The sequence below is a fragment of the Mus musculus genome, chromosome 13 (genome assembly GCF_000001635.26).
Source record: "Mus musculus strain C57BL/6J chromosome 13, GRCm38.p6 C57BL/6J".
NCBI lineage: Eukaryota > Metazoa > Chordata > Mammalia > Rodentia > Muridae > Mus > Mus musculus.
The window spans coordinates 85,214,358-85,240,303 of NC_000079.6; the positions used below are offsets into that span (position 1 = coordinate 85,214,358).

Sequence of the window (25,946 nt, forward strand, 5' to 3'; positions counted from 1 at the left end):
GTCAGTGAGGACAAACTAAAATGCCTTAGAGTCCGGATCTCTCCCTGTTTGCCAAAGTCCATATTTACATTAATTTGTCTGTAGCCTTTCCACGTTATAAACTAAGGACAGAGATGAGTTACTGTCAACATCAACAATGGGAACTGCATTGACAACAAAGCCAAGAAGCAGGTTTTGTTGTTGTTGTTTTGTTACCACCGTTAACTTGATTGAAACTATGTGAGGAGAGTAAATTTACCTTTATGGTAGCATTCAGCCCTATATGTAAGCTAGGGAAATCTCTCAATAATATTCTAAAGAATACAATTTAGGCCTCTCAGTTTGATCCTCAGCAAAGGGAAATAGACCTTGATTACTTAACATTTTTCCTTGTATACAATATCTCTTGAGAAATACAATCGAATGCTTTATGGATCTAGGCCTTCAGAAAAATATTTTTATTGAGAAAACTTTATTAATACCTTCCTTAGTACCTCCCTTGGTGGTTCTTTAAAAAAAGAAAACAACAAACCTATTTTGATCACTAAGAATCCTCTGCTACATACTGTTTTTAAATCCGGTCTTCAATTAACAAGTTGTATATTGAGTAAATAAATGGACTCCTTTGTGAAAGAAACAATAAAAATAACCCTGATTTTGCTCTGATATTAAAGCTTGAACTATCCCTATAGTGGGAAGAAAATTATAATAAAGTTAAATAGTAAGCTAATCAGTTATGCAAGCTATCCCTTAGTTTATTTTAACTTAACCCTTGTGAATACTTCACACAAAAATACATACACAAGAGCAAATGAACTATACAAACTAAATATCCAGCAGGTAAAACAAGTACAAATTAAAAGATGTGTAAGTTGTTAAGTGGCTGATTAGGTTATCTGCATAATCAAAGATAACAAAAACCATCTTAGAAGTGACAAAAGTATTCTAGCACTTCGTTTAAACATAAAAGACATCAGCAATCTATAAAATGGTCAAATGGGTAACATGCAATAATTGGTACAATGACCAATAATATTTATTGAATTTAAACTATTTACTGTTGTAAACATTTTAACAAAAGCATGAGATCTAAATACAGTCTTTGACAATTCCAACAAAATAAGTGGTATGTTTAAAAAATAAAGCTGATGAGCAATAGATTCATCGATTTTATATATTGTCTTTCAACAGTTCCAGAAAGAATAGCACAGTATTTTTAAAAAGTATACAGCAAGATTGTTCCTATTATAATGTCAAACTCTGGAAACTGTAAATACAAAGAAAGTCAGTGAACAGTCAAATGGTCATGTTCATAAAGAAGAAATTACAGTAATAACTGTCTGCGATCCAGTTAAATTCTGTTGTCTATAGAATGCGTTTCCTTGTCAGTTGATTTCATAGTTCCTTTTCCAAGAGACAGCAAAACTTTGGCAATTGGATATACTGAAAATATATTTTCAAAGTTCAAGACACAGTCAGTCATAGCATTTTTGTTGTTGTTAAGGGTACACCAAGGCTCAGAGTTTGGTAGAGATTCCATGTGGAAAAAGTGCGCAATATTCTGCACAGATAGCTTACAAAGGTGCTGGCAGTTGCTCTTCAGCAGAATCTTGGGTTTTTGCTTGCATAGCTCACACATCACTGGAATGTGGGAAAGTGTGCTATTTTTTTTCTTTCTCTATTTTTTTCTTTTTGGCAAGAGCAAAGGAGACATGATGGTGTGAATTACCACGGTGGGCATACTGAATCCACGCAGAACACAGGCTGCTACCTGATGTCATTGGTTTTTGTATACTGGTTTTGTTTTTGTTGAAGCAGTTCTGTTATCGCCAGAAGCTTTTTCAGTACGTGCTAGACACAGGAGAAATAGTGAGGAAAAAAATCACTAAGCAAATAAAGAGCTTAAAATTTCAATTATAGGATTTATTACTTTTGATAAAAACTATATCAAAGGACTGAGATTCTACTCAAGACATAAACTGAGTATTTTTAGTTGTAACCAAAATATAGAAGGTCTTACTACACTAAATTTTGTCATTATTAAATCTTGAAAAATCTAAGTTAAACAATAGCAATATTTTCCAATTGTACTCTTAACTAGTTAGGACTGCTTGGATTCTAGCCTCGCAGGCTAATTAATCAGACTTAGGATGGTCTATCTTGATTTATCCTTTCCTATGTGATACCCTTTTCTCTCCATTTAACTACCTTAGCTTAAGAGAGACTATCTCCAGTAACTTATCACTAAATCAATTAAAGTATCTTTACAGTTCTACTGGACAGCAAAAGCTTAATGTGGACTGATTTTTAAGGTATGAGTTATGTACCATACCAACTTGAATCACTATAATAATGTATCCTCTGTAGTTATTTTTCACATTTCTTATATAGTTCTCCTGTGCTTCACAAGTAGTTTTGCTCACACACTTGGTATGAGAGTAACTGAAAGAGTACCATGCCTTCTTACTACTGACAGTAACTCACTTGCCATTTTTACATGTACCATTTATAAAGCAGGAACATTGCCATGTAAAACCTACCTGCTGTACACCACGCTCATTGCTGAGTGTTCTCAGTTCATCTGAATGAGCTACACAAATCTCATGCAATGCTGCTAAGTCACGAGACAGGTCAGTTCTAGAATGCTCTGTAGTGTCCGGAAGTTCAGGTACATTCTTTAAGGGAATCATAAAACTGCGTTTAGAAATAAAAACCCTTGTAGTCTCTTCTAAAGTTATCCTAACTAGGTATAAAACATTAATTTGTACAAAAATTTTTATTCAAGTAATTCTGCTGAACATGGGTTATAGGACATCTATTTACAAAGAAGCCAGGTTCTTCAACTTTCATAGAATGACAGTGTGAATCTTTTTTAAATTTAGAGCATATGCAAAATAAATGATACCATTACAACTTAAAACTCCTAGACTGAATACTACTACAGTACTCTTATCTAAATTAACCAACATCTAAAGAACTAAATTATGAAAGTATAATAAAAATTCATTGTTTGCAATTTCTATAGACTGTGCTCAAGATAATTCTAAAATATGGGATTATTGGACATTAACATGTTTAACCTTCATGAAGTAACTTAGCCATCATAATAAATGTATAATACCGTATTATTGCATTAAATGCCAATAATTAGAAGTACTCCTAATAGAATCTTTGCAGAAGCTCACATAAATGTTTCTTATAAATATAGAACTTATGTTGTCGGTCTTCCTTCTAACCCCATTTGTTTGCCAAAAAGGGCTTTTGACATTTGTTTTAAAATGAATCACTGAGTCGAAATACACTACTACAACTGAATCGCCTATACTTTTGATGACAAACTTGGCTAAACTCACACATGCGTGCTAATTTCACCTTGGTCTCCGTGTATACATACCACATTATGAATATATTTACTTAAAAATTCATTCAGTGTTAGAAATGTATATGGGGTAGAAAATTTAACTTTATTATTTAGGGTCTCAGAAATTATGAATATGTTCAATTTTGTATCAGTTTAATTTATAAAAGCTCAAGTGAGGTATAATAATTATATTATTTCATTTAGTTCTAACTTTAGTTCCAATATAAATGGCTTCAAATCTTGTTTCAGCTACAACTTAAAAGGTTACTAAATCCAACAATAGCTAAAGGGTATGAATGAAAAGACAGCCTGAAAGATGACTGGTTGAAAGCCACAATTGTGTATGCTTGATATAAACAAGAATAAGTGAAAAAGACATTTTGGATAGAAAAGATTTTATTTTGAAGTCCTGGTTTTAAAATTTAAAGGTTATTACTCATATGGCTAAGCTCATTCTCAAAGAACTTGAAAATTATATACATACCCCAAGTTCATCTAAAAACATGATCATGCGATGTTTATTACTTTTTATAAATGGATTGACACCTTCCATATAAGGCTCCTAAAAAAATTAAAAACTTCCATAAGGCTCCTAAAAAATTTAAAACTTCCATCTCATATACCTTAAAAGAACTGTTTTACAACAAAAACTATACATGTTGCAAGAATTAGTATTTATTCATGCAAAATTTCTCTTTAATATAAACAGTTTCGTGGGAGGAATGGAGGTATTTAATGAAGATTCAAAATTAAATTACAAATTAAAAATCATTAAACATATAGCTTGGCAGACCCAAATTGTTTATATATAGATTTAGAATTAATTACTGATAAATTATGAAGAATCCAACACATTATAAGGAATTAAATAAAATACAGTGAAACCAAAAACTCCCTATGACTGCAAAATACGCTTTGGGTTTCAGGAAATTTCAAACAATAACCCATAAATGTAAACTACTTAAACTAAAATCCTAACCCACTATAATTTATAATTTCTAGTTAGTAAAGTATCAACAACAGGCTTCAAATGGGATAACATTCAATTGGAAATCCCAAAGATGTAGACATGAAATTGGAAGAACAACAATGAAACACACGAACACCCCCAGCAGATGAACAGAGATAAGGATCTGTGGGCTGCTGAGACGCCTCTGCATTAAGAGCGCCTGCTACACTTGCAGAGCAGGACCAGGGCTCACTTGCCAGCACTCAGATGGTGACTTACAACTGTTATGTTCCTGAGAATATAATATAATATACTCTGTCCTCTTCTGGCCCATGTAGGCACAAGGTACATACCAGTGCACTTAACGCACATACAGGCAAAACACTCATACACATAAAAGTGAATAAATCTTTTTAGAAAAAAATGAATCTGGCAAGAAATAATAATAACCAAAAATGGAAAATGGAATATATGACAAAAGCCTGAAATGTATATTTAATTATTAACCATACCCCAAAGTTTAGGACAAGTCTGAATGGAAGTGTAAAGAATACTTGTTACATTTGAACATCAGTTAAAGGACTGCATACTGACTAGTGGTATGTACATGTGAATTTATGAACAAATATGTCATATACTAAGTCACAAAAGCAGATAACTATATCATTCCAATCATGTTTTGAAGATCTGGTATATATTCATTGTGAATTTAAATTTCCATTTAAAATGTTATTAATTTAATTATCAAAATATGTTTACCTTAGCTCCAAATTCCACAAGATTTGCTAAATTCTGCACAGATTTAGCCACTAATGTCAGTGTTCTTGCAGCAATAGGAGATGGGGAATCTAGAAGAAAATTGGGTATAGCCAATGACACCGACTCCAGAGGTTACTTTCAGATAAATGGTCAAACACTTAGTATTAACACTAAAGAAATATTAAAAGTGCCAACAATCCTTTATTCAGAATATATTCACAATAGTCCTTGAAAATATATCACTTAATTCAAAAGAACTTGAATTAAAAGGGAAAATTGAACATACTTATCAGTGCTTGTTTTGTGAAAAGGAAACTAAAGGAGTAATTTCCAACTGGCTGATATTTCAGAATACTTCAAAAAGCTGCTTTATTGCTAAGAAGACTCTCACTCTAAAAACTTTCAGACCATGCCCAAAGCTAATTCAACCCACATAGGGGAGCATTTTGCAATCTTAGCAATTCCCTGTTCCCAACATTATTTGCAGGCAACTAGCTCAATTTATACATCAGTTTTTGAGTTCATGAAACAGTTCCCTGTAGAACAGAGAAAATGGAATGTAAATGAAAAGTATTTGTAGCTACCAAACAGAAACTGACAATTAAGGCCCCACCCATGTCCATGGACAACCTTGAGTTTCTGATCTCTTATCAGGTACAAGGGGTTGAACCCAGGGCCTCATGTATACTCTGCCAGTGTTCCACCAGCTTAGTTACATTCTCAGCCAGCAACTATTAACATTTTGACTCACTGTTTTGTATTAAAGTGGCAGTTTAAGGCCAATGTTTAGATAGAGCGCTCAAAAATTCTAAGCCTTTTAATTTTAAAAAAGTTATGTATACTTTGGTGTGGGTATGTACAAATGAGTGCAGCTACCCACAGAACCAAGACCAGTGTCTGATCCCTTGGAGATGGAGTCATAAGTGGTTGTGAGCCACCTGCCATGGGTGTTTGGAAGTGAATTCAGGTTCTCTGTAAGAGCAGTGTATGTTCTTAAACACTGAACCATTACACCCAGTCTTTTATTCTTAATATGCATCATTTCAATCACCTTAGTATTAATAAAAATTGCAGGAATGTGAGGAGTATAAACATAATAATAGTGAAAAAAACTATGGTCTTCCCTTTGATTTTAAGATCAGGGGGACTCTTAGACTCACCATTCATGCATATGGGCATTGTAGATACATACCACTGTGTTTAGTGACATAGTCTGGCTACAAAGCCCAGGTTTGTCTTGGGCTTTTTTGTACCTTAGCCTCCTAAGTTCTGGGATTACAGAATTCCAGAATGAAGTCCCACCTCAAATAAATTTTAATACAGATTTGAGGTTCAAAGTATAGCATGCAAATGACTGTTTCCTTCTATTAATGTTAATGGACTCATTACAACATTAGAGTAAGAAACATCAATACTTTTTCTTAAGCTTACAAATCTTAAAATTTTGTCCTGTGGACAGTGAGTGAAAAGCAAAATGGGGTCAAGCTTATTAAAAAGAATCTTGGGCTATCTTTGTAAGTGTTCACAGATTGCTAATGTGGCTGCACATAGGTCTTTAACCTGATCTTAGCAGAAAGTTTACCTTACAGTAACCTGATGTAGGCAAAGGACACAAGAACAAGAGCCCTTCCTAATCTCCTACAAACACTTGTCAGAGCCAGCAGGCCAGCAAGAGTGGTAAACGTGCTTGCCACCAAGTTTGATGTCCTGATTTCAATCCTAGGCACTCAGATGGTGAAGAGAGACAGTCATCTCCCAAGAGCTGACCTCTGATCCCTACACATGCTCCATAACAAGCAAATGCCCATATATACACACACACACACACACACACACACACACACACACACACACACACACACGTGCTCAAGTGACTACAATGTAGACTTTTTAAAATAAAAAAAATGAGTCACAGGACAAAAAAATCTTAGATACTAAAAGACAAAGCAGGCAAGTTTTATTTGTATCTTGAATTTTTTTAATTTGATTTAAAAGGCAAGTATTTTTATCAAATATGAAAATACAGATTTTTTTCTCATTTGAAAATATATTAAAAGGTAATTACCTGAGATGATATTAAACATCCGTGGATTCAGGATAGCAGGGCAGATAAGGCGAAGAAAAACAAAACCACTAATTGAAAGAAAAAATTCTTTTTAGAAAACTTACATTATAAACAAAAAACTTAAACTTAGAACCATAACATTTACTCTCAACATAGGGAAGCCTAAACGAAGTTATTAAGAAACTTATAAAGCAAACTTACAGACTAACTTTGGAAAACTTGCACATAAACCTCTTACCTGTTTATAGTAGATTAGTAATTCATTTTCTACTAGAGTAAACAGTTTATTAAACACATTGAGATTTGCTGTAAGATTATGAAGAGTGAAATAAGCCTTTTATAGGTACATGCTGTAAGGTTTCAAATCATCCACTCTCTTGTCTGTCTTTTGAAGTTTATTTAAACAAACAAACAAACAAACAAATCCATGAGAGTAAATTAAGTTGGTTATATCAAAACTGCTCACAACTTATATAAACAGTTTAATACATTGTCATTATAAGTGACACCTGAACCAATGAAAATGTATTCAGTAAACACTCAAAGGCTTTCAATGATACTACAATTTTTTATTTTTATTTTTTTTGGTTTTTCGAGACAGGGTTTCTCTGTATAGCCCTGGCTGTCCTGGAACTCACTCTGTAGACCAGGCTGGCCTCGAACACAGAAATCCGCCTGCCTCTGCCTCCCAAGTGCTGGGATTAAAGGCGTGTGCCACCACCACCCGGCTGATACTACAATTTTTAAAGTTTTCTTTAAAAGTTGTTGAATTTCAAAGTAACAGAACTTATCATGGCTTATCAACAGTGGCTATGGTTGACATCAGTTTTACTTTGAGAACTGCAGTTAGTGTAAGCTTCAATAGATATCCCACTCTGTATATGTTGTCATGTAAGATCAATTTCACTTCTTAAAGAATACATGGTTCCCCATAGTTTTGAAGTTCCTTCTACAGATTACTTACAATAATTAATAACTCTTCACATTATGATTTTTCCCCCATAGTGAAGGTTCCTTCATAAGGTTTTCTGAAGCATTTTGATACTTTAGTAGGGTCTGGGAACTAAAAACCTAAATCTCAGTGAAAAAAATATTTTTAAATTTTTAAGGTGATTTTAAATTGAATAATACATGGGTACTACACAATTTAAAGATGACTAGGAAGAGAAATCACCTCAGGCACAAAAGCCTCTAAAGTACACTGTCATTATTAATCCAACCAGAGGACTCCCTGCTGTATTAGTTTAACAGTTACACATATTTAAGCACATTTAAAGTACAGAACAGTTTATTGTACATCACACACAGCTGCTGAAATACTGTGCTTTTCATTTTCTTCATTCCTACAATTCTTCAGTATGTCTTGGCACAGCTACTTGAGTTTTGGTTGGCTGTTTTATTCAGCGGTAGGAATCAAATCCAGGACCTCTTAGTGTTAAGCTAGTACCCCACCACTGAGCTGTGCCCTCAGGGCACTATTAGACATTCTGCCTGTAAGAAAAGTAGAATTCTCTTCAGAGAATTTACATTAGAAACAGGTCTTTAAAACTCACTTTACATTTGTACATATACTGTGTATTTTCCATAATTACTAGAAAACTGCTGTATTTGATGTATTTCTATTAAATTTCTAGTCACTGTGTACTAGCTGAGATATGCTTACCAAAATGTTTGAACAAGATTTTTAGATGGTTTTAGAAATTAAGTTTATAACTCAAGCAAACAATGTAATCTCTGTAGCTGTGCTTCCTCACTGGAGAGTGATAATGAGTGCCAAAGCAGTCCTTAATGTCCTATGAGCACACTGAATCACAGCTTCAGAATTACACGGCAAGGCTGGAGATCTACATGCTACAAACGAATTAAAATCCAGATGGTTCAATTACGGTATTTCCCCAAGCAACAAGTTTCTGTATTTTTGCCTACATAAACAAATCAAGTGTGTGTTCTATACAATGTCTATGACAAATGAAAAAGTGACTCTTACCTAACGACTCTTGTTCTCATGGTGTTATTTGTAGGCCACTTATGCTGAACTGATTTCTGTAAACACCCATAGATATATCTCAGTGTCCTGCCAAAATAACATAAATGTCTCAATACAGAAAGTAAGCATCATCATAATCTAGTTGCAACTAAAATTTTAATTTACCCAAACTGTATACCATATTTTAATGCATTTGGGTTTCTCATCTAAAAAAGGTTTTGTCAAAAGTAATGAGAAAAACATTCAGTGATGGATATAGAAACATAATCCAGTATGCTTAGCTCAATGCATTGTAAATTCTGTGTTAATGAAAAGTATGAAACAAGTTATTAGAAATGAGAATAGATTTAAACTTCTTTTTTTGTTTGCAGGAAATCTAATGCGAGGCAAGAAATAACCACTAAATTTCCAGATACTGTCCCCAGATTTGAGACATTTCAATCACTCCCTAAGCTAAAATATAAGCCAGACTTACTTGGTCCACAAAAACATACAATCTAATTTGTAAATACATGTTTTTAGGCTGGCCTATGCTCTTCTTGACCCAACCTCTCCAATACTGGGATTACAGACATGTGCCACAATGCCTGTGATTTTATCTAGCTTCTTTAACAGTTATTTTACTCATTCTTTTACTCTCTTTCCCTTAAATATAATCCATCTTTTAAGGACTAAAAGTCTGAGTATAATGCCAAGATAATAAAAATCATTCATTAAAAGACAAAACAAAAATTTGGCAACTTACGGTGGAAGTATTTCTGAAGCCATGAATATTTTCTCCACAAGCTCTGAAAGTATGCTCAATAGGTGTGCTAAATTAGTGTTCACATCTTCATTTTTTTCTAACTTTGACGGACTTAACTAAGAGAAATACAAATTTATTTTTTGTGATGATTGAATTTCAAGTAAATTGTGATAAGTGAGTAGTCGTTTTCAAAGCTGTTACCTGTTCCACATATACAAATGCAGTAAGTTTGCTAAAATTAGTTTCTCAACTAATATTTAACTACTCAGTTCTGTTTATATAAGAAGAAAAGCTGTTTTTAATGAGGTACAACTTAGTGGCTAAGGAAAATAATCAAAATATATTAAGTAAAATCATGACCCTTCAAGTACACCCCTCCTCCCCACCATCCAAGTGTTCTGGTCTGCTAGATTTATCTACAAATATGAAAGCTATGTCAGCTTTCATAGTAAGGGTAATTGTGGGATTACCCTCAACTTAAGTCACTCATTTTGTTGTGGCACAATTAACATTTTACAGCTCCAAGTGTTGAAAAGTATTTCGTTATTTTATTGACACTATATCAAGCCTAAAAATGTATACTGTCTTTCTTTGAAATTGCTCTGTAGCATTCATGAAGTAGAACAGTCATGTACGAGTGATTCTACTCAATGGTATGGGCTGCCTATAAACTCACAGTGCAACCTTAATCATCTTTAAAAGATTATTTCATCTTCTTTTAATCCCCATCTTCTATAAAATAACCCAGAAATCCCTCTAGAGAGAAGATGTTACAACATATTACTCAAGGTAAGCCCTCTTGAAGTTTGACTTTGGTTGCTGACATGGCATTATCCATGTGGGAAATTCCATATCCAACTTCACATGATGTGCAAACCATAACACAAGCCTCCAAGAATTCATGTAAAATTAACTTCAGTCATAGACTTAGGTTCCATTCCCAGGATACTTTATTGTATATATGAAATCATCCAAATGTTTTAAAATACTTCTTTTTTTCCAATAACAGATACTCAACACGTACAAAAGTCTCTAGAAAAGTGTTCAATTAACGTTATACACATTCTCTCAAGGCAAAGTATGTTTGGTCATTAATATAATAAAAGAAATGCTCAAAGAGCTTTGTATGTGCTCAAGGAGAGGTGGATTATAAATATACTAGAGAACACGATTGTACTGATACATCTCAGAAATGATGTACTTTCCTAAAGATGTCATTTTTTAAAGTTCTCATTAAAATATGCTATTTGCTGCAAAGAATAAAACTATAAATTCTTACCTCACATGATTGCTTGCTTTCCATAATCTTTAAAATGGAGTCTTTCAAAGCATGATGAACAAACTGTGTGGCAGTAGCTTTCATATACTGCTCCATCAAGGTACTTGCAAGTGTTGTAGCTCGAAATAGGGTAGTGGCTTCATCTACACAAAAATGGATGTTTCATTGTATTTACAGAACTGTACTAATATAACTACTCTGAAAATTAAATTAATTTTCTTTAGTAATGTGCTTTTTACATACATATGTTGGGGTTAACATGCATTAAATCACCTGATCTCAGAGTGAATTAAATCATGACTATCATAAGTGAGAAGAAAAAAACACCATCATGTTCATATGAAAAGATTCAAAATAGTTCTCCAGTGTGTTGAACACCAGTTTGTGATAAACACAAACTTTCTACTGATTTCATAACCAAAAATAAATTACTTCATCTCTGTGGTATTTTGAGTAAGAATGGTCCTCATAGGCTCAAATATTTGAATGCTTATTTACCAGGAGTGACACTATTTGAAGATTAGAAGGGTTAGGAAGTTTGCCCTTATGGAGGAAGTGTTGTCACTAGAGATCGGCTTGAGGTTTCAAAGCCCATCTACTAAGCCTAGAGTCTCTCTCTGTGCCTACAGATCAGGATATAGCTCTTGGCTACTGCTACAGTGTTTGCCTACATGCTACCAAGCTTAATACTGCCATAATGATAAAATATTAAATCTCTGAAACTGCAAGCAAGGCCCCAATTAAATGCTTTCTTATACAAATGTCACCAGATATAAAAAAAAATATGTACCATTTTATCTACTCCTTGACAAATTAATTTTTGTAATTTTTATGGTTAAAGAAGGCAAGGATTGTCACCAAATCAAAGTGCTGGGAGAAAATAGATTAGGAATCTGTGAAAAACATAGTAATATGTTACAGTGGCCTTGGAACTGATATAGAATGTAGAAATAAAATACACTAGTATTTTATGACTTCTACTCATGAGTTACTAAGTACAAACTCAGGTAATATGATAAATATTACACCACTGTTGATCACACATATATTACCTTCCATACTTATCTCTCTGTCATTTAGTGTGCATAACAACAATGATTCAAGCTTTTCATGAAGAAATATCTTTAGTAGGATGCTGGCCAGTAGTGTTCGGTCTTGTCCACATACATGTGATAAAGCATAGACGACATGAAGTTCCTTTTGCAGTATAAGCTAAAAGTGACATAAGTAAAGACTGCTGAAAGTACACAACAAGACCAATTGAAAAAACATATCTACTGAATACAATTGTTAAAAATTGACTTTATATTCCTAGTCTCATTAAGATCAAAATCACAGTATGTGTTTTTTACATCTGGCTTCTTCTCTGCCATTAATATAGGGTGTTACTATTTAACTTAATGGAGTTTTATTAAATAGTAAATATTTCTGTTTAGTATCATTAAAAACGATTAAACTAGTAAACAATACCTCTTTAAATTCACTGTACTCTTCTTCTGGCATGATTTTTTCCATGGAGTATCGTGCTCGAACACGCAAAGATCCTGGTTCAATACCTTTTAGTGGTATATGGGAACTTAGTAGAAACCATTCATCTGTTGCATGTCCTTTCTGTAACCTGCTCAACTGGCAACGCATAAATACTACAAAGAAAAAAACAAATTACGATATTAGAAAACCACTACAGTCACATAATAAACTTTTCTTGATAATCCCTTTCTCTAGTTTTAAATGCTGTCCACTAAGCAGGTTTTCAACACTACCACAAAGTCAACACTTCACTTTTTTTTCTTCACTTACTGAAGGCCTGTTATGTGGCATTTTGTAGTAGTATGGGAACATGGGATTGTGTCTGACATGCATGCAAAATGTCTTAAGCTATCAAAGAGGATGCAGTTCAAGTGCTGCAACAGTGAATAGTACTTTTGGACATAAGGATGAGTAAATCAGCCTAGGAGAGTTAAAAGTCTCTTCCAAACAGAAAAGTATGTTGAGATAGCTAGTGAGGTATCAAGGGAGAGGAATGAAGACCACATCCAAATAGAAAGTATGACATTTTTCTGTGCCATTACTGCAATGTTATCATATAAGTAATGGAGAAAAACATTCTTTTAAAAAGGTATGCAATTACAGACTAAACATTTTATTCAGAGAGGTACATGTCATTTGATCTGGCATATTACTGTTTACCCTAAAACCCTGAATTGTAAGAAGACATAAACCTAAGTCACCCCGATGTGAATCGTTAGATCACACTGTCATCTATCTATCCTATCAAAAATGTACTGCTTAGAATAGGATCGGAGCATCTGCTATTAAGCACCTAAATTTTCTGTGTATGTTTTTTTTTCTTTATCTTTGCAGGTTTAGGTTTTAATCCTCAGCAAGCTAGACAAATACTCTACCACTGAGTTACAGCTCTAGTATTAACAGTACCTTTAATATGTGCAGTGTAGGAAATGAGGGAACACTAAAAAAGTAAAGACAATAAAAAAATAATCACCACTACCATTTTCTCATCTTGTTCTTTGGGAACAGGAAAGTGGGCATTTGTATATTTTAAGTTGTAAGGACTTACAGTACATACACTTTAGTCGTTTTGTTTTTTCTTTCCTTCATAATCCCTTCTGAACAATATTTAGAAGCAAACTGTTATATAGCATGTGTTTCACTTCCATTTTGACACATAAATTCTAAAAATATATACAATATGCTTTTATTACTTTAGAAAGCTTCATATTCAACTTACAGATATCTGGATCTTTGCTTTTCTTTGTTTTATTACTAAGTGTGATTTCAAATCTATTGATGTCAGGAGGAAGATCACTAAAGAAGCAAGGAAAAAAATTAGAAAAATGTTGTAGTATCAAACTACCTTATTTCTTTTTTAACAGTTCAGTGTGTTAGATTTAAAACAGGATTAATAATTCATTAAAACAAAATTAGGAAATACAGAAAGCATTTTGTTATTGTTTTTGAGTAATTCAAATATGAAAGAAGCTAAGAGAAAATACTATTAAAACACCTAGAAAACAATAGAAACTTAAACAGATTATATATAAACAGTAGGAGGAAAATGTAATTATGATTGTAAAAACTGATTGAATATGACAAGATATGACTTACTCAAAGACAAACTCCTCTGACCATACTGGGTTTTGCCCCTCCCTTGCATGAGTTTTTGCTACTTGGACGCTATTCAAGTAGATGTTACAATATGGATTAGTAAAGTGTTTTACTGGTAGTTTATGGGCTTCTTCAATATGTAAAACAAGGCTGCTGACCTAAAGAGAACACAAAAATTCATATCCAACATTTCAAGACCTGAATATGAGGCTTTTAAATAAAAAAAAAAAAGACTTTTTTCCTTAATATTTAAAAGAAAACATAAGCTTTGCTAATCAACTACCATCATCCAAATGAAAACTACAAACATGGAATAAACATGCTTACATGTAATGTACAGTATAAGCAACCATATGCTTACATTAAGATTTCACTATTCTAGTAAGAGTCTCATGGTTAAGGTATTCTAAGACACCAATTTTACCTTTTGACATTTCAAAAACGACAGTAATTCCAAGAAACTAACTTATCACCAGTTTGGGTGCCTACGACATGACCACTACTATTGTTTTCTCTACATCAGTTATGTCACCTCCTACAAGTCAGTCTCGGAGCCTCTCCTTTTTCATACATGTAGACGACTATATGTTAATGACTGGGAACAATCCATAGCCACACAGCAGAGGAACTGACATATCCAAGGGATTCACGATATTAGCTCTGATTTTACATGGACAAATATATGTGACAATTTCAGTATATTGAATACTTAAATCACAAATACAATTAAATGTCCTTGGGACAAAACCCAGGTTTTATATTACAAAGAGTATTTAGTTACCTAAAGAAACAACTATTTTATATACTTCCAATAAAATAGTATGTTAAAATCAACAAGCTTCCTAGAAATATCCATTTACAGCAAAGCTATAAAATGCCTGAAAGACTAAAACCTTTCTACTCTTGAGAAATGTTAGGAAAAAATAGCATGCATAGAAAAAAACAGCAAAGTAAAAAGAAAATTAATTATTACAAGTCAGACAAAATGAAGTTTCACCTGACGAAGGCGTTTATTAGATGTCCCTGGGCTACTTTTCCGTAAACTGCAAAATGCTTGCAGACCTTTCATCCAATCCTACACTCACAAAAAACATAAACAGAAACAAAGCATTAGAAAGAAGCAGACATAAGTTTATGCAATTATCAAATTATCTTTTTTATATTTATTATTTGCCATTCATACCCTGCAAGTCCTACTCTCAAAATATACTACATTATAATTTCTTTCTGTCCTACCAAAGTGAAACAAAAAACAAAATTTTTAAGTCAAAGGGCCTACTTAGGATCTAAAGTATTATGGTCATTTGGTTCATTCTAGGCCTGGCAGATGATGTTCTATTCCCAGACACGTTCATTTTTTGATCTAATTTATTTTTCAGAGTTTCCTCAGAAAACAGCCATATCTGTACAAAATACAGTTAAATACTCTGAAATATTACAACTGGCTTTCTTTTAGATTATACTGACTTATGGAAATGTAATGAAATGATTAGTTTCAACTGAATTCATAGATTACTTAATGGTCAATTTTAAAGGGCAATTTTCATTCCTCATAACACTTCACTGTACATGTGTCTGTGTGTATGTCTATGTGTATTAAAAAGAAAAAAATGCTAAAAACTATTAACAAAAACTTTGACATGGAGTTTCTCATTTATTAAAATACTACCACTTTAGACATGCTTTCATAATTCTGTACTATGGTAGTTTTGTATGCAAGTTAATAAGGAAAATTAGGCTAATACAAAGATATTAATAGTTTAGGAAAAAGTGATCTTACCTCTGCTTGTTCTGGAGTTTCTCCTGCAAAGTAAAAGATGTAATGTTCTTCACTAAAGTGCTGAACTACTATCTGAAAACAGTTTGGCCTTGGAACACATGCACACAACACAGGAAAAAAAAAGAAGAAAAATTATTTAGAAACTTATAAAATATTTACACCAACTTTTAAAAGCCACAAAGTGTAATTTAAGATTGTTATAATTTTTAATTTAGAGAAGTTGGTATTTCGTTCTACCAAATTAAAATATCATTTATAAATTTCAACATTTAAAATAAAGGGCAAAACTAATATTAAACTTCATTACAAAGAGAAAAGTGATAAAAACGTTTAAGTAGAATTTCTAGAATTACACTTAATTAATAAACAGACACTGTGCATTCTCTGAAAAGTAAAAAGAAATGTTCTTACTTGAAAAATGTTAATGCTTATCTCTAAGCAGACTAGAGTTTGAATTGTTTGCATTATAGTTTTCTATTTTCAAGTATTTTACAGTCTTGTTTTTTTTTAATCTATTAAATCAGAAACACCATCTCTGCTATACCGCTTGCTCTGTAGTTTAATGACTACAGTGTCTGTTTATATCTTCCTCCAGTATGAAATAAACTTGAAATTGCTTAATAAAATGTTTAACAAGGAAGTGTTCAGAACTCGGTAAGCATTTCTTTGTACTGTAGACAAAGATTTTTATCATGCTTTGGGGAGATACTAAAATAATGGAAAATTATGAACTGAGAATTTCTAATTTAAATATATAGTAATCTAATTGAAGTATAATGTGATTACAACTATCTATCTAGACTGGGAAAATGTACAGTAATAACAAACAAATGTGAAGATATGAAGAACAGCATACATTGCGAAATTTGAAGGATAAGCTCACTATGAAACGAAATTGACATTCCCCATACAGTTTCTTTTCAAACCTTTCCATGTGATATGTGGGAATGGCCAAAAGCAATGAAGCTGATGTGCTAAGCAGAAAGCAGCAAGTGAAAAGCTATCCAAAAATCCCCAGATGTTCCACCATGATTGGGAAGGAAAATGGAACTTAGGCCCCTCAATGAACAAACTTTTGTATCAGACACCTCAAAATGACTACATTGTCACATAAGAAGGCAAAACCAAAGTGAGGCTGAGTTTCCCAACTTCAGAACTCAGTCTTTACTTGGTCACCATAGGGCGTAAGAACAATACCTTCCGGAAGCAGTAACATCATTCAAAGCTTTTCACACAAGGTGTCTGTCATTCATGCAAACATAAGCAGATATAAGAACCAGAAACAAATGAAAAGTGAAAAGGAAAAGGACAGCAGAGGACAAATAGCCAAATACAGTTTACAAGTAGGTAAAACTTAAATCTTAAAACGAATGAACAAACAAAACCAGTACGGATGAAGAACTCGATCTACAAAAAAATTTAACTTCTCAACTTAAAATGTGATCAATAAAATGAATCAGAGAACTTAACTGAAGATAAATAGATTAGCGAAGTGAGCCATCAAAAGGACATACCTAGGTTGAAGAAAAGATCCTAAGAGTAGATGTAAAACACAAACAACCCATACATTTAACTACATGGGTCATGACACATGCAGATCCTAGATGAAATTTTGCAGAAGCACTGCAAAAATATGCCAACAAGTATTTTCCTAAAGCTGAGAAAAGACAACAGATCTTTCATTTAAGAAACTATAATCATTAGAATTAAAAAAAATATATAGCAATAGGCCTATTCTGGTTTTGTTAAAGGAAAACCCTTCAAAGCATCCAGAAAAGGATTAATTAGCACAAATAAATAAATAATATATCTAAGAGAAAAAAATTGAAGTGTCAGTGAAAATGATGGAAGACAGCAAAGCTATAATATGGTTAAAGAACTCAGAGATGCTTCTTAATGCAGTGTGCTATGGTTAATGAAGACACATTATTGTTCAGTCTGGGAATGAGCAACTGACTCCTTGTGTCATAGATGGAGCATCTGTATGAGTTTCATGAAAAACAGCTAGAAAATATAAGAAACAGAAAATTGCTGATCTGTTTTCCTGGTCACTCTCCAAAAACAGCACATACAATAAAAAGTAGACACTAAACTGGCCTATTTCAGGAGCAGAGATTAAAATTTGAGCTTCGTTTTATAGACATAACTTTTCATAAAGTTTCAGACCTGGCATCATTAAATATTCATAACTAAGGTAACATTTAAAGTATATAAACAATTTCTACAAGCAGCTGTACACTAGAAGCAATAAATGATGATACAGTGATGCTAAATGTCTATTTACTGCTTTCCAACTGTCAGAACATGACAGTTTGGTTCTATAGTTAGAAATTCACTCCTTATTCAATAAATGTGACTTAGAGTTACCCCCACAAAGAGAGTTTTTCCTACAGAACATATTTTTTAACTCTTGTATCAAACAGTCATAGTCTGATCCCTTTTCTTCATACAAAAACAAAAAACCCGAGGCTAAAACACCTTGGATTTCATTACAGCCTTCATTTTTGTTTTGTTTCTTTTTGTTTTCTAAAATAAAATTGTTTTATCTGAATTCAGATCTACAGACAAAACCAGCCCCATATTGCTTATTTTCAGGAAATGTTGGGTTTAATTTCGCCTTAATTGGGTAAAGTCTCAGGCCTGTCCTCAGTCCTCTCTAGACACTGGAAACACTTCTCCTTCTCCTTATAACTGAGAACAAAGTGACACACATGTCCATCCTGTCTCCTTCAATGAATCTTTCTTGTGATTTATAAACCAAACATTCTGTTTTCCTCTGATTTCTTGAGCTCTAGTAAAGACACTTATACATGAATAGTTTTTTAGTGAGTATGGAGAGAGAATGACTTGAAAGGGGTTTTTCTGCCACCTTGTTCCAACCTAGCCTTTCATATTGTGAGTATTTTAGGTGTGCATTTCTTATCCTTATCAGCATGTTGTTTTGTTTTAAAATAAAAAGAATAGCAAAGTCAAGTGAATTTATGAAATATTTAGTAGCTAGTTCTACTACTGAGAAGCCATTCCATCCATATCTACCTAAGAATCAAATTGCACATACAGCTTAGACAAAAGCTGAGAAAAAAACTTACCGGTAAATAAGTTTAGGTAATTTTATGCTCTTAAAACAGGTCATATTTGAAAATGGTCTGAAAATATCTACTATTTTTATTATTAAAACAGTTAAGAAAAGCACTGTCTTACCTGCCGAAGAGACTGTCATGGACAACGTAGACAGAACACACACTAAGGTCTATTAGCCCTTTTGGTTTTGTAGCTCGTTTTTCACTTTCAAAATAAATAAGTTGAGCATCACTGCCTTCTAAGATAAAATATAAATTTTTCCAACGTTTTCCTTTACCTGTTAAAAAATAGTATCTTTCCTTAGGAACTATGAAATCACATTTTCAGAATACAAAATTAAATACATTTCAATTTTCATTGTAAGTTTAAAGAATAGATCAATCCCTGTGTAATTACAAAATGCCTCTAACATGTAGAAAAATACTTATTATTGCTTGTTTAATAAATTAATAAATGGTAGAGTTCATTAGAATATTTTAACTTTATCTTTTGATATTTCATTATTATAATGTTTAAAATTCTTGTTTTAGAGTCATGGTTTACCACCAATATCTACCTCAATAACTTAATATAAAACTGAGGTAGATTTATAAATAAAAGTTTAGTACTGTGAAGTCCACGTGCCACAAGGATTTTCTCTTAAGAATCCATAGGTGAGAGCCTGAAATTAAGTCAAGATATAGTGGCACACTTTTAAAAATGTAAGCTTGTTCTAAAACCCTGGTTATATGTGGATTTAATTAACTAAACCTAAATTTCAAACATTCTATGTGGAAGCTCTGAACAAATACTTGTTACTAATAACCCATGACAAAACTGATGTCTTGCAGTAAGTTTTATATATAATATTAAAATCCTACATTAAATCCTTAGTCTTAAGAGTTTCCTTACCCTTCTTCAGAAGATAACCTTTTTTAACAATATTTTTATAAAAAGCATCCTTTGTCTTCCGACGAATTGTGTTATAGATCTCCTTCCCATCCACAGTGTCGTTCAGTACTTGCCCTTGATCCTGAGTTATAAAACCATTAAAGTTATTTATGAAATATATGCAATTACTAATTAAAAACAAGGTGAAAACATGTCTAAAATACTAAAACCAAAATATGTCTTCCAAAGAAAATCTCAGAAAGGTTTATCATTTCTTAAGAACAATGTCTCATGGACAAATGCCGGGTTTTTTTTTTTATTAGATATTTTCTTCATTTACATTTCAAATGCTATCCCCTTTCCTAGTTTCCTATCCAAAACTCCCCAATCTCCTCCCCCTGCCCTGCTCCTGAACCCACCTACTCCAGCTTCCTGGCCCTGGCATTCCCCTGTATTGGGGCATATAACCTTCACAAGACCAAGGGGCTCTCCTCCCATTGATGGCCAATTAGGCCATCTTCTGCTACATATGCAGCTAGAGACACAGCTCTGGGGGGTAGTGGTTAGTTCGTATTGTTGTTCCTCCTATAGGGTTGCAGATCCCTTTAGCTCCATGGGTACTTAAATGCTATTTTAAACCTCATTCAGCTTGTTGTTAAATTTTATGGCAAATGATACAGTTTTGATCTACTTATCCAAGAATTAACTTGCAAGTCAGGAGGCAATGTTTGTGAATGTTCTTTAACTCTGAGAAACACCATGTACAACTAGACCACTCCCCACTTGAATCAGGACACACCCCCATCTTAACCCTCAGTTCACCACACACGATACAGCAGCGCATCATTACGTCTTCACCTGCTATTTCTAAACTGTCGGATTTAAAATACTTTTCTTCCTACTACTTAATAGCTTTCTTTTGTTCCACCACTTTGATAGCCACTTCCGAAACAAAAAAACTCACATCTTTTTTCATTTTAAAGCACCATATTATAACCCTTACAAATATAAAGTAATCATGACCTTCACAAATAAACTAATATTCAAATGTATTAACATATACAGAACTAAATTTTGGTATTCCCATTTCTTTATAGTAGTTCTTTTATTTCTGAAATATTACTATTTTATAGTATCTAGCCTTTGGGGAGGCTTTGTGTGTCTATTCAACTTCTTGCAAATATAGAATATTAAGTTATCTTCATGATCACCTTTCTATTTTAAGACATTCTGCTATTTCATTTCCTTATTCAGCAGTCATGCCCAGGCACTAAAATGTTAAGAAACGGAAGCATTACTTACCTCCAATAAAGGTGACAAACTGTCTTACATGCTAAATTCAACCCATTATCTCTTTTACTTTGTTGCTGATTTGAAGTACTGTAGTTTGAACCTAGTGCATTCTGCAATATGAGGCAAGTGCTGTACTACTTAGTTATATCATCAGGTACCCCACCCCCAAACCCAGTTTTCTGTTTTTGTACAAAAAGTTTTAGTGAACCACAGATGATAATTAGTAATGACTAATTTACTAGTTTAATACAAACTTGTACCATTGTTTGGTGATTGTCTTTGTATTAGCTGTAGAATGTGGCACTCCAATAATTTAAGACATACCACATTCTTGACTTCAAGGTAATTTTTACGTGTTACGTGTTTCTATGTATGTAGGTGTGTCTAGATGTGGAGGCCTGAGGACAAGGCCTTTCCCAATCATTTTCCACCTTACTTTGTGAGACACTGTATCTCCCTCAACAGAGATCCTGCCAATTCAGCAAGACTGGTAGGCTAGAGAGCTCAAGATCCTTCTCTCTCTACCTTTAGTTGGTGCTGGGATTATTGTTGCACTCTACTGCATACAGGTTTTTTTTTTAAGTAGACACTTGGAAATCAAATTGTTCTTATGTTTATATCATAAGCACTGTACTAACTGAACTCTCTAGCTTTATTAAATATTAAATTAAGATATAGTGACCTACAAGTTAATAAATGATGCCAGTAAGAATAAAGCTTCACTTGTAGGTTGTAATAAATCACTAAATGATAACAAGGCATGTGTCCCTCACTCTGACCCACTTTCTACATAGTTCTGAACAAGAAAATCTCAACTTATACAGTCCTTCTTGAAACTAGTGGGTAAACTGAGAATGCACAGGCTGTAGCCAAACTTCAATTCTATTACTCGATGACTAGGAAAACATCATTTAACACTTCAAGTCAACAATCTACACTCATTACAGATCACTATGTTCTAATTAGAGGAAGTCAGTAAATATATGAAGTAAATTATACAGTAAAAGATGTAGACTGCTTTGCAAAGAAGTACTTGTCTCTAAGTCTCATATGAAGCTTTTTTTTGGGGGGGGGGGTAAACTTTGTATAACTAAGAAAAGGTAAGTAGATGTCTGAGGGAAAACCTAGCTCATAGATCCAAAGGAGGCAAAGAGCCTAACATGTTTAACAGTCTTCAACAGGACAGGCTCTGTTGGCATATGCGATTAATTCCAACTCCCCTGCAGAAGCAGGAGGATCTCTGTGAGCTCAAAGCCAGCCTGTTCTACAGAGCAAGCTTCCAGGACAGTCAAGGTAACCCTGTCTCAACAAACAAAACAAACCCCAAACAGAGCAGAATTCAGGGAACAGACGACATGAAGACAGAAAAAAATAGGTATGTGGGTAACACTGAAATTCCAGTATAGTTTTCTGTCTGCCACCAAAGGTATTTTTTATCATTTATTCTGAAATATTAAACATCTTGCATCCAACTCACATTTTAAATGTCTAACTCTTACATGCTATAAAGGACAAAGGCACACACAAAGAAATAAATCATTTTTTGTGGTGTTTGGGTTCTGAACGTATTTTGAGTTCAGAGCAAGAAGGATATTCCCAACACAGTAAATAGGGGGAAAACAACCAAATATGACTCAGTGACTTGAGAAATATACTTAGCCTTTCTAGTTTAAGTTTTGTTATTTGTAAAATAGGATGATTATAGGATTAACTTGACAAAATTGTTGGAATAATTAATTACTATATTATAGAAAAATACCTAAAATGAAGTATTTTTAGAATTTTGAATTTTTTAATGTTTTTCTTTATGTTGTCTGTTTAAGAGCAAGAGGCTGCTCACATAACACAGCGTACATGTGGAGGTCAGAGGATCCTTCTTCCATTGAGTGAGTGCTGGGACTGAACTCAGTTAGTCAGGCTCAAAGCACAGTACCTTACCTCCTGAGCCACCTCATCAGCTGTTTTTCCTCTAGCGCCTTTAACATGAAGTACTAATTCTAGTACTGGCTTGTTTCTATTTTAGCTGATGTCTTGGTATTTAGGGTACATAGAGGGGAGGGTTAACTTGATTGTGCAAGCTGATCAGGTTGTTCATTAGAAAAAAAATTGTATTTTCTAATGGACTGCCAATTATGAAACAGGTGTATATGTTATGAGTCTTCAGCCTTCTGCTGAAACCTACATTCATTCCAAGACTAACACAGTATACTATCACTAACATTTAACTGCTTATATATACATTTGTTTTATAATAACCATTTTTGAAACATTCAAAGAGTACCACCTTAAAGTTTCTTTGATTATTACAAGGACTTACTAATTATCTACTGACTTAACAAAATTGAAAATTAATCAGTTCCCTTACAATTAATTTTCTAAAGGAAACCAAGCAATCAGTAGTTTTAAATTTTATGTAGTTTTAGAAGAATGCTTGTACAACCATCACAAAAAAATTTTGAAAACAAGATGCCAATTATTGCAAGCAAAATAATAATAATAATGCTGACCTGCATTGGTACAGGTTCCTTAAGATAATAGCCTTCAACAATCTGTTCTTTCCGATAATGGTCTATGATGTCCCCGATACTGTTAAAATAAAATAATTGTGTAAATCTCTTAGAATACACCTTGTTACCAAGGATTATCTATTCAGAAATTTTTGAATACATATAATCTGAATATATTCATAGAATTAACATAATAGTCACATTATTATAGAAAATCTGAATGTTACAAATACAGGTTCACAGGTTGGAATACATAAGTTAAAGATTCTGGTTCACATATATATCAAACATGCAAGCAACCATGAATGGAGCTCCATACTCAGAAAGTGACATTCCATGAGAAAATAAGGACAATCTGGGTTTGTTTGTTTTGGGGGGGTTAAAAACCAATCCTTCAGACATGAAAGTGAAGAACAAAAATGGTGTTTATTTAGCAAATAATAAACTAAGAATTTTTTACATTAAATCACTTCACTTATATACTTGATTTTGTATAAAATTTCATTATCACTAAGATAAAAACATGAATATTTAAGTAGAAATAGATGTTGAAGAATAAAAAGGAAAACTACCCGTTTTGCCATCTGCACCCGTGAGCTGAGGCTGTTCCACAGCCTGTACACAGGACCCCACAGGAGAGACCTATTCTTTCAGGAGCGTTTTCACTCCTAGGCTCGGTTGTGAGATAGCCACTGTCAGCCAGTAGCCAGCAGAACATAGGAACAGTGGAGCAGCCGGGTCACAATCCTTCAGGATTGCCATGTGCACCCCTGAGCCGAGGCAGATCCACAGCCTGCTGTGCACTGGTCTGGCCAGGAGAACCCACTTTCTCTCCAATAACTGGCTGGAGCTGGGCAGCAAGGAGAGGAGCACACGGGTGTCAAGAACAGTGGAGCAGCTGGGCACCCAGAGCTTGGGCAGTTCCAGAGCCCTCTGTACCCGAGCTCCTCCAGGAAGGAGCTGGTTCCTAGGAGTTCGGGCACAGGCTTACAGACCCACAGGAGGGACAAGCTCCAGCCAGAGACAGCTAGAACATCTAACACCAGAGATTACCAGATGGCAAAAGGCAAACCCAAGATTCTTTCCAACAGAAACCAAGACAACTTGGCACCATCAAAACCCAGTTCTCCCACCACAGCAAGTTCTAGATTCCACAACATACCAGAAAAGCAAGATTCGGATTTAAAATCGTATCTCATGATGCTGATAGAGGATTTTAGGACAGACATAAATAACTCCCTTAAAGAAATACAGGAGAACGCAGGTAAACAGTTAGAAGCCCTTAAACAGGAAACACAAAAATCCCTTAAAGAATTACAGGAAAACACAACCAAACAGGTGAAGGAATTGAACAAAACCATCCAGGATCTAAAAATGGAAGGAGAAACAATAAAGAAATCACAAAGGAAGACCACTCTGGAGATAGAAAATCTAGGAAAGAGATTAGAAGTAATAAATGCAAGCATCACCAACAGAATACAAGAAATAGAAGAGAGAATCTCAGGCTCAGAAGATACTATAGAAAATACAACAATCAAAGAAAATGCAAAATGCAAAAAAATTCTAGCTCAAAACCAGAAAATCCAGGACACAATGAGAAGACCACGCCTAAGGATACCAGGTATAAAAGAGCACGAAGATTCCCAACCTGAAGGGCCAGTAAATATCTTCAACAAAATTATATTAGAAAACTTCCCTAACCTACAGAAAGAGATGCCCATGAACATACAAGAAGCCTACAGAACACCAAATGGAATGGAATCAGAAAAGAAAGTCCTCCCATCACATAATAGTCAAAACACCAAATGCACAAAACAAAGAAAGAATATTAAAAGGAGTTCAGGAAAAAGGTCAAGTAACATATAAAGGTAGACCTATCAGAATTACACCAGACTTCTTGCCAAAAACTAGGAAAGTCAGAAGATCCTGGGCAGATCTCATACAGACCCTAAGAGAACACAAATGCCAGCCCAGACTACTATACCCAGTAAAATGCTCAATAACCATAGATGAAGAAACCAAGATATTCCATGACAAAAACCAATTTACACAATATCTCTCATATCCAGCCTGTCAAGGATAATAAATGAAAAACTCATGGTATGCACTCACTGATAATATTAGCCCTAAAGCTTAGAATACCCAAGATACAATTCACAAACTAG

The 25,946-nt window shown here is 33.8% G+C and overlaps 1 protein-coding gene across 2 annotated transcripts in view; it reads right to left on the reverse strand.

Annotated features, from left to right (window-relative positions):
* Positions 1-341: 341 nt before the first annotated feature.
* Positions 342-25,946, reverse strand: part of Rasa1 (RAS p21 protein activator 1) — a 74,788-nt gene continuing 49,183 nt past the window's right edge. Inside the window, exons 9-25 of one of the 2 annotated variants that reach the window (NM_145452.3) lie at positions 23,782-23,860; positions 20,003-20,123; positions 19,232-19,388; positions 16,031-16,118; positions 15,248-15,325; positions 14,251-14,408; positions 13,874-13,950; positions 12,595-12,767; positions 12,177-12,336; positions 11,125-11,267; positions 9,846-9,961; positions 9,101-9,187; positions 7,114-7,181; positions 5,049-5,137; positions 3,825-3,902; positions 2,520-2,654; positions 342-1,830 (exon numbers count right to left, since the gene is read on the reverse strand). In NM_145452.3, the coding sequence (NP_663427.2) occupies positions 1,747-1,830; positions 2,520-2,654; positions 3,825-3,902; positions 5,049-5,137; positions 7,114-7,181; positions 9,101-9,187; positions 9,846-9,961; positions 11,125-11,267; positions 12,177-12,336; positions 12,595-12,767; positions 13,874-13,950; positions 14,251-14,408; positions 15,248-15,325; positions 16,031-16,118; positions 19,232-19,388; positions 20,003-20,123; positions 23,782-23,860 (1,891 nt within the window). In that variant the 3' untranslated portion in view covers positions 342-1,746. Of the gene's footprint in view, positions 1,831-2,519; positions 2,655-3,824; positions 3,903-5,048; positions 5,138-7,113; positions 7,182-7,495; positions 8,605-9,100; positions 9,188-9,845; positions 9,962-11,124; positions 11,268-12,176; positions 12,337-12,594; positions 12,768-13,873; positions 13,951-14,250; positions 14,409-15,247; positions 15,326-16,030; positions 16,119-19,231; positions 19,389-20,002; positions 20,124-23,781; positions 23,861-25,946 lie in introns of those variants that run through there. The other variant, XM_011244518.3, reaches the window with a different exon arrangement.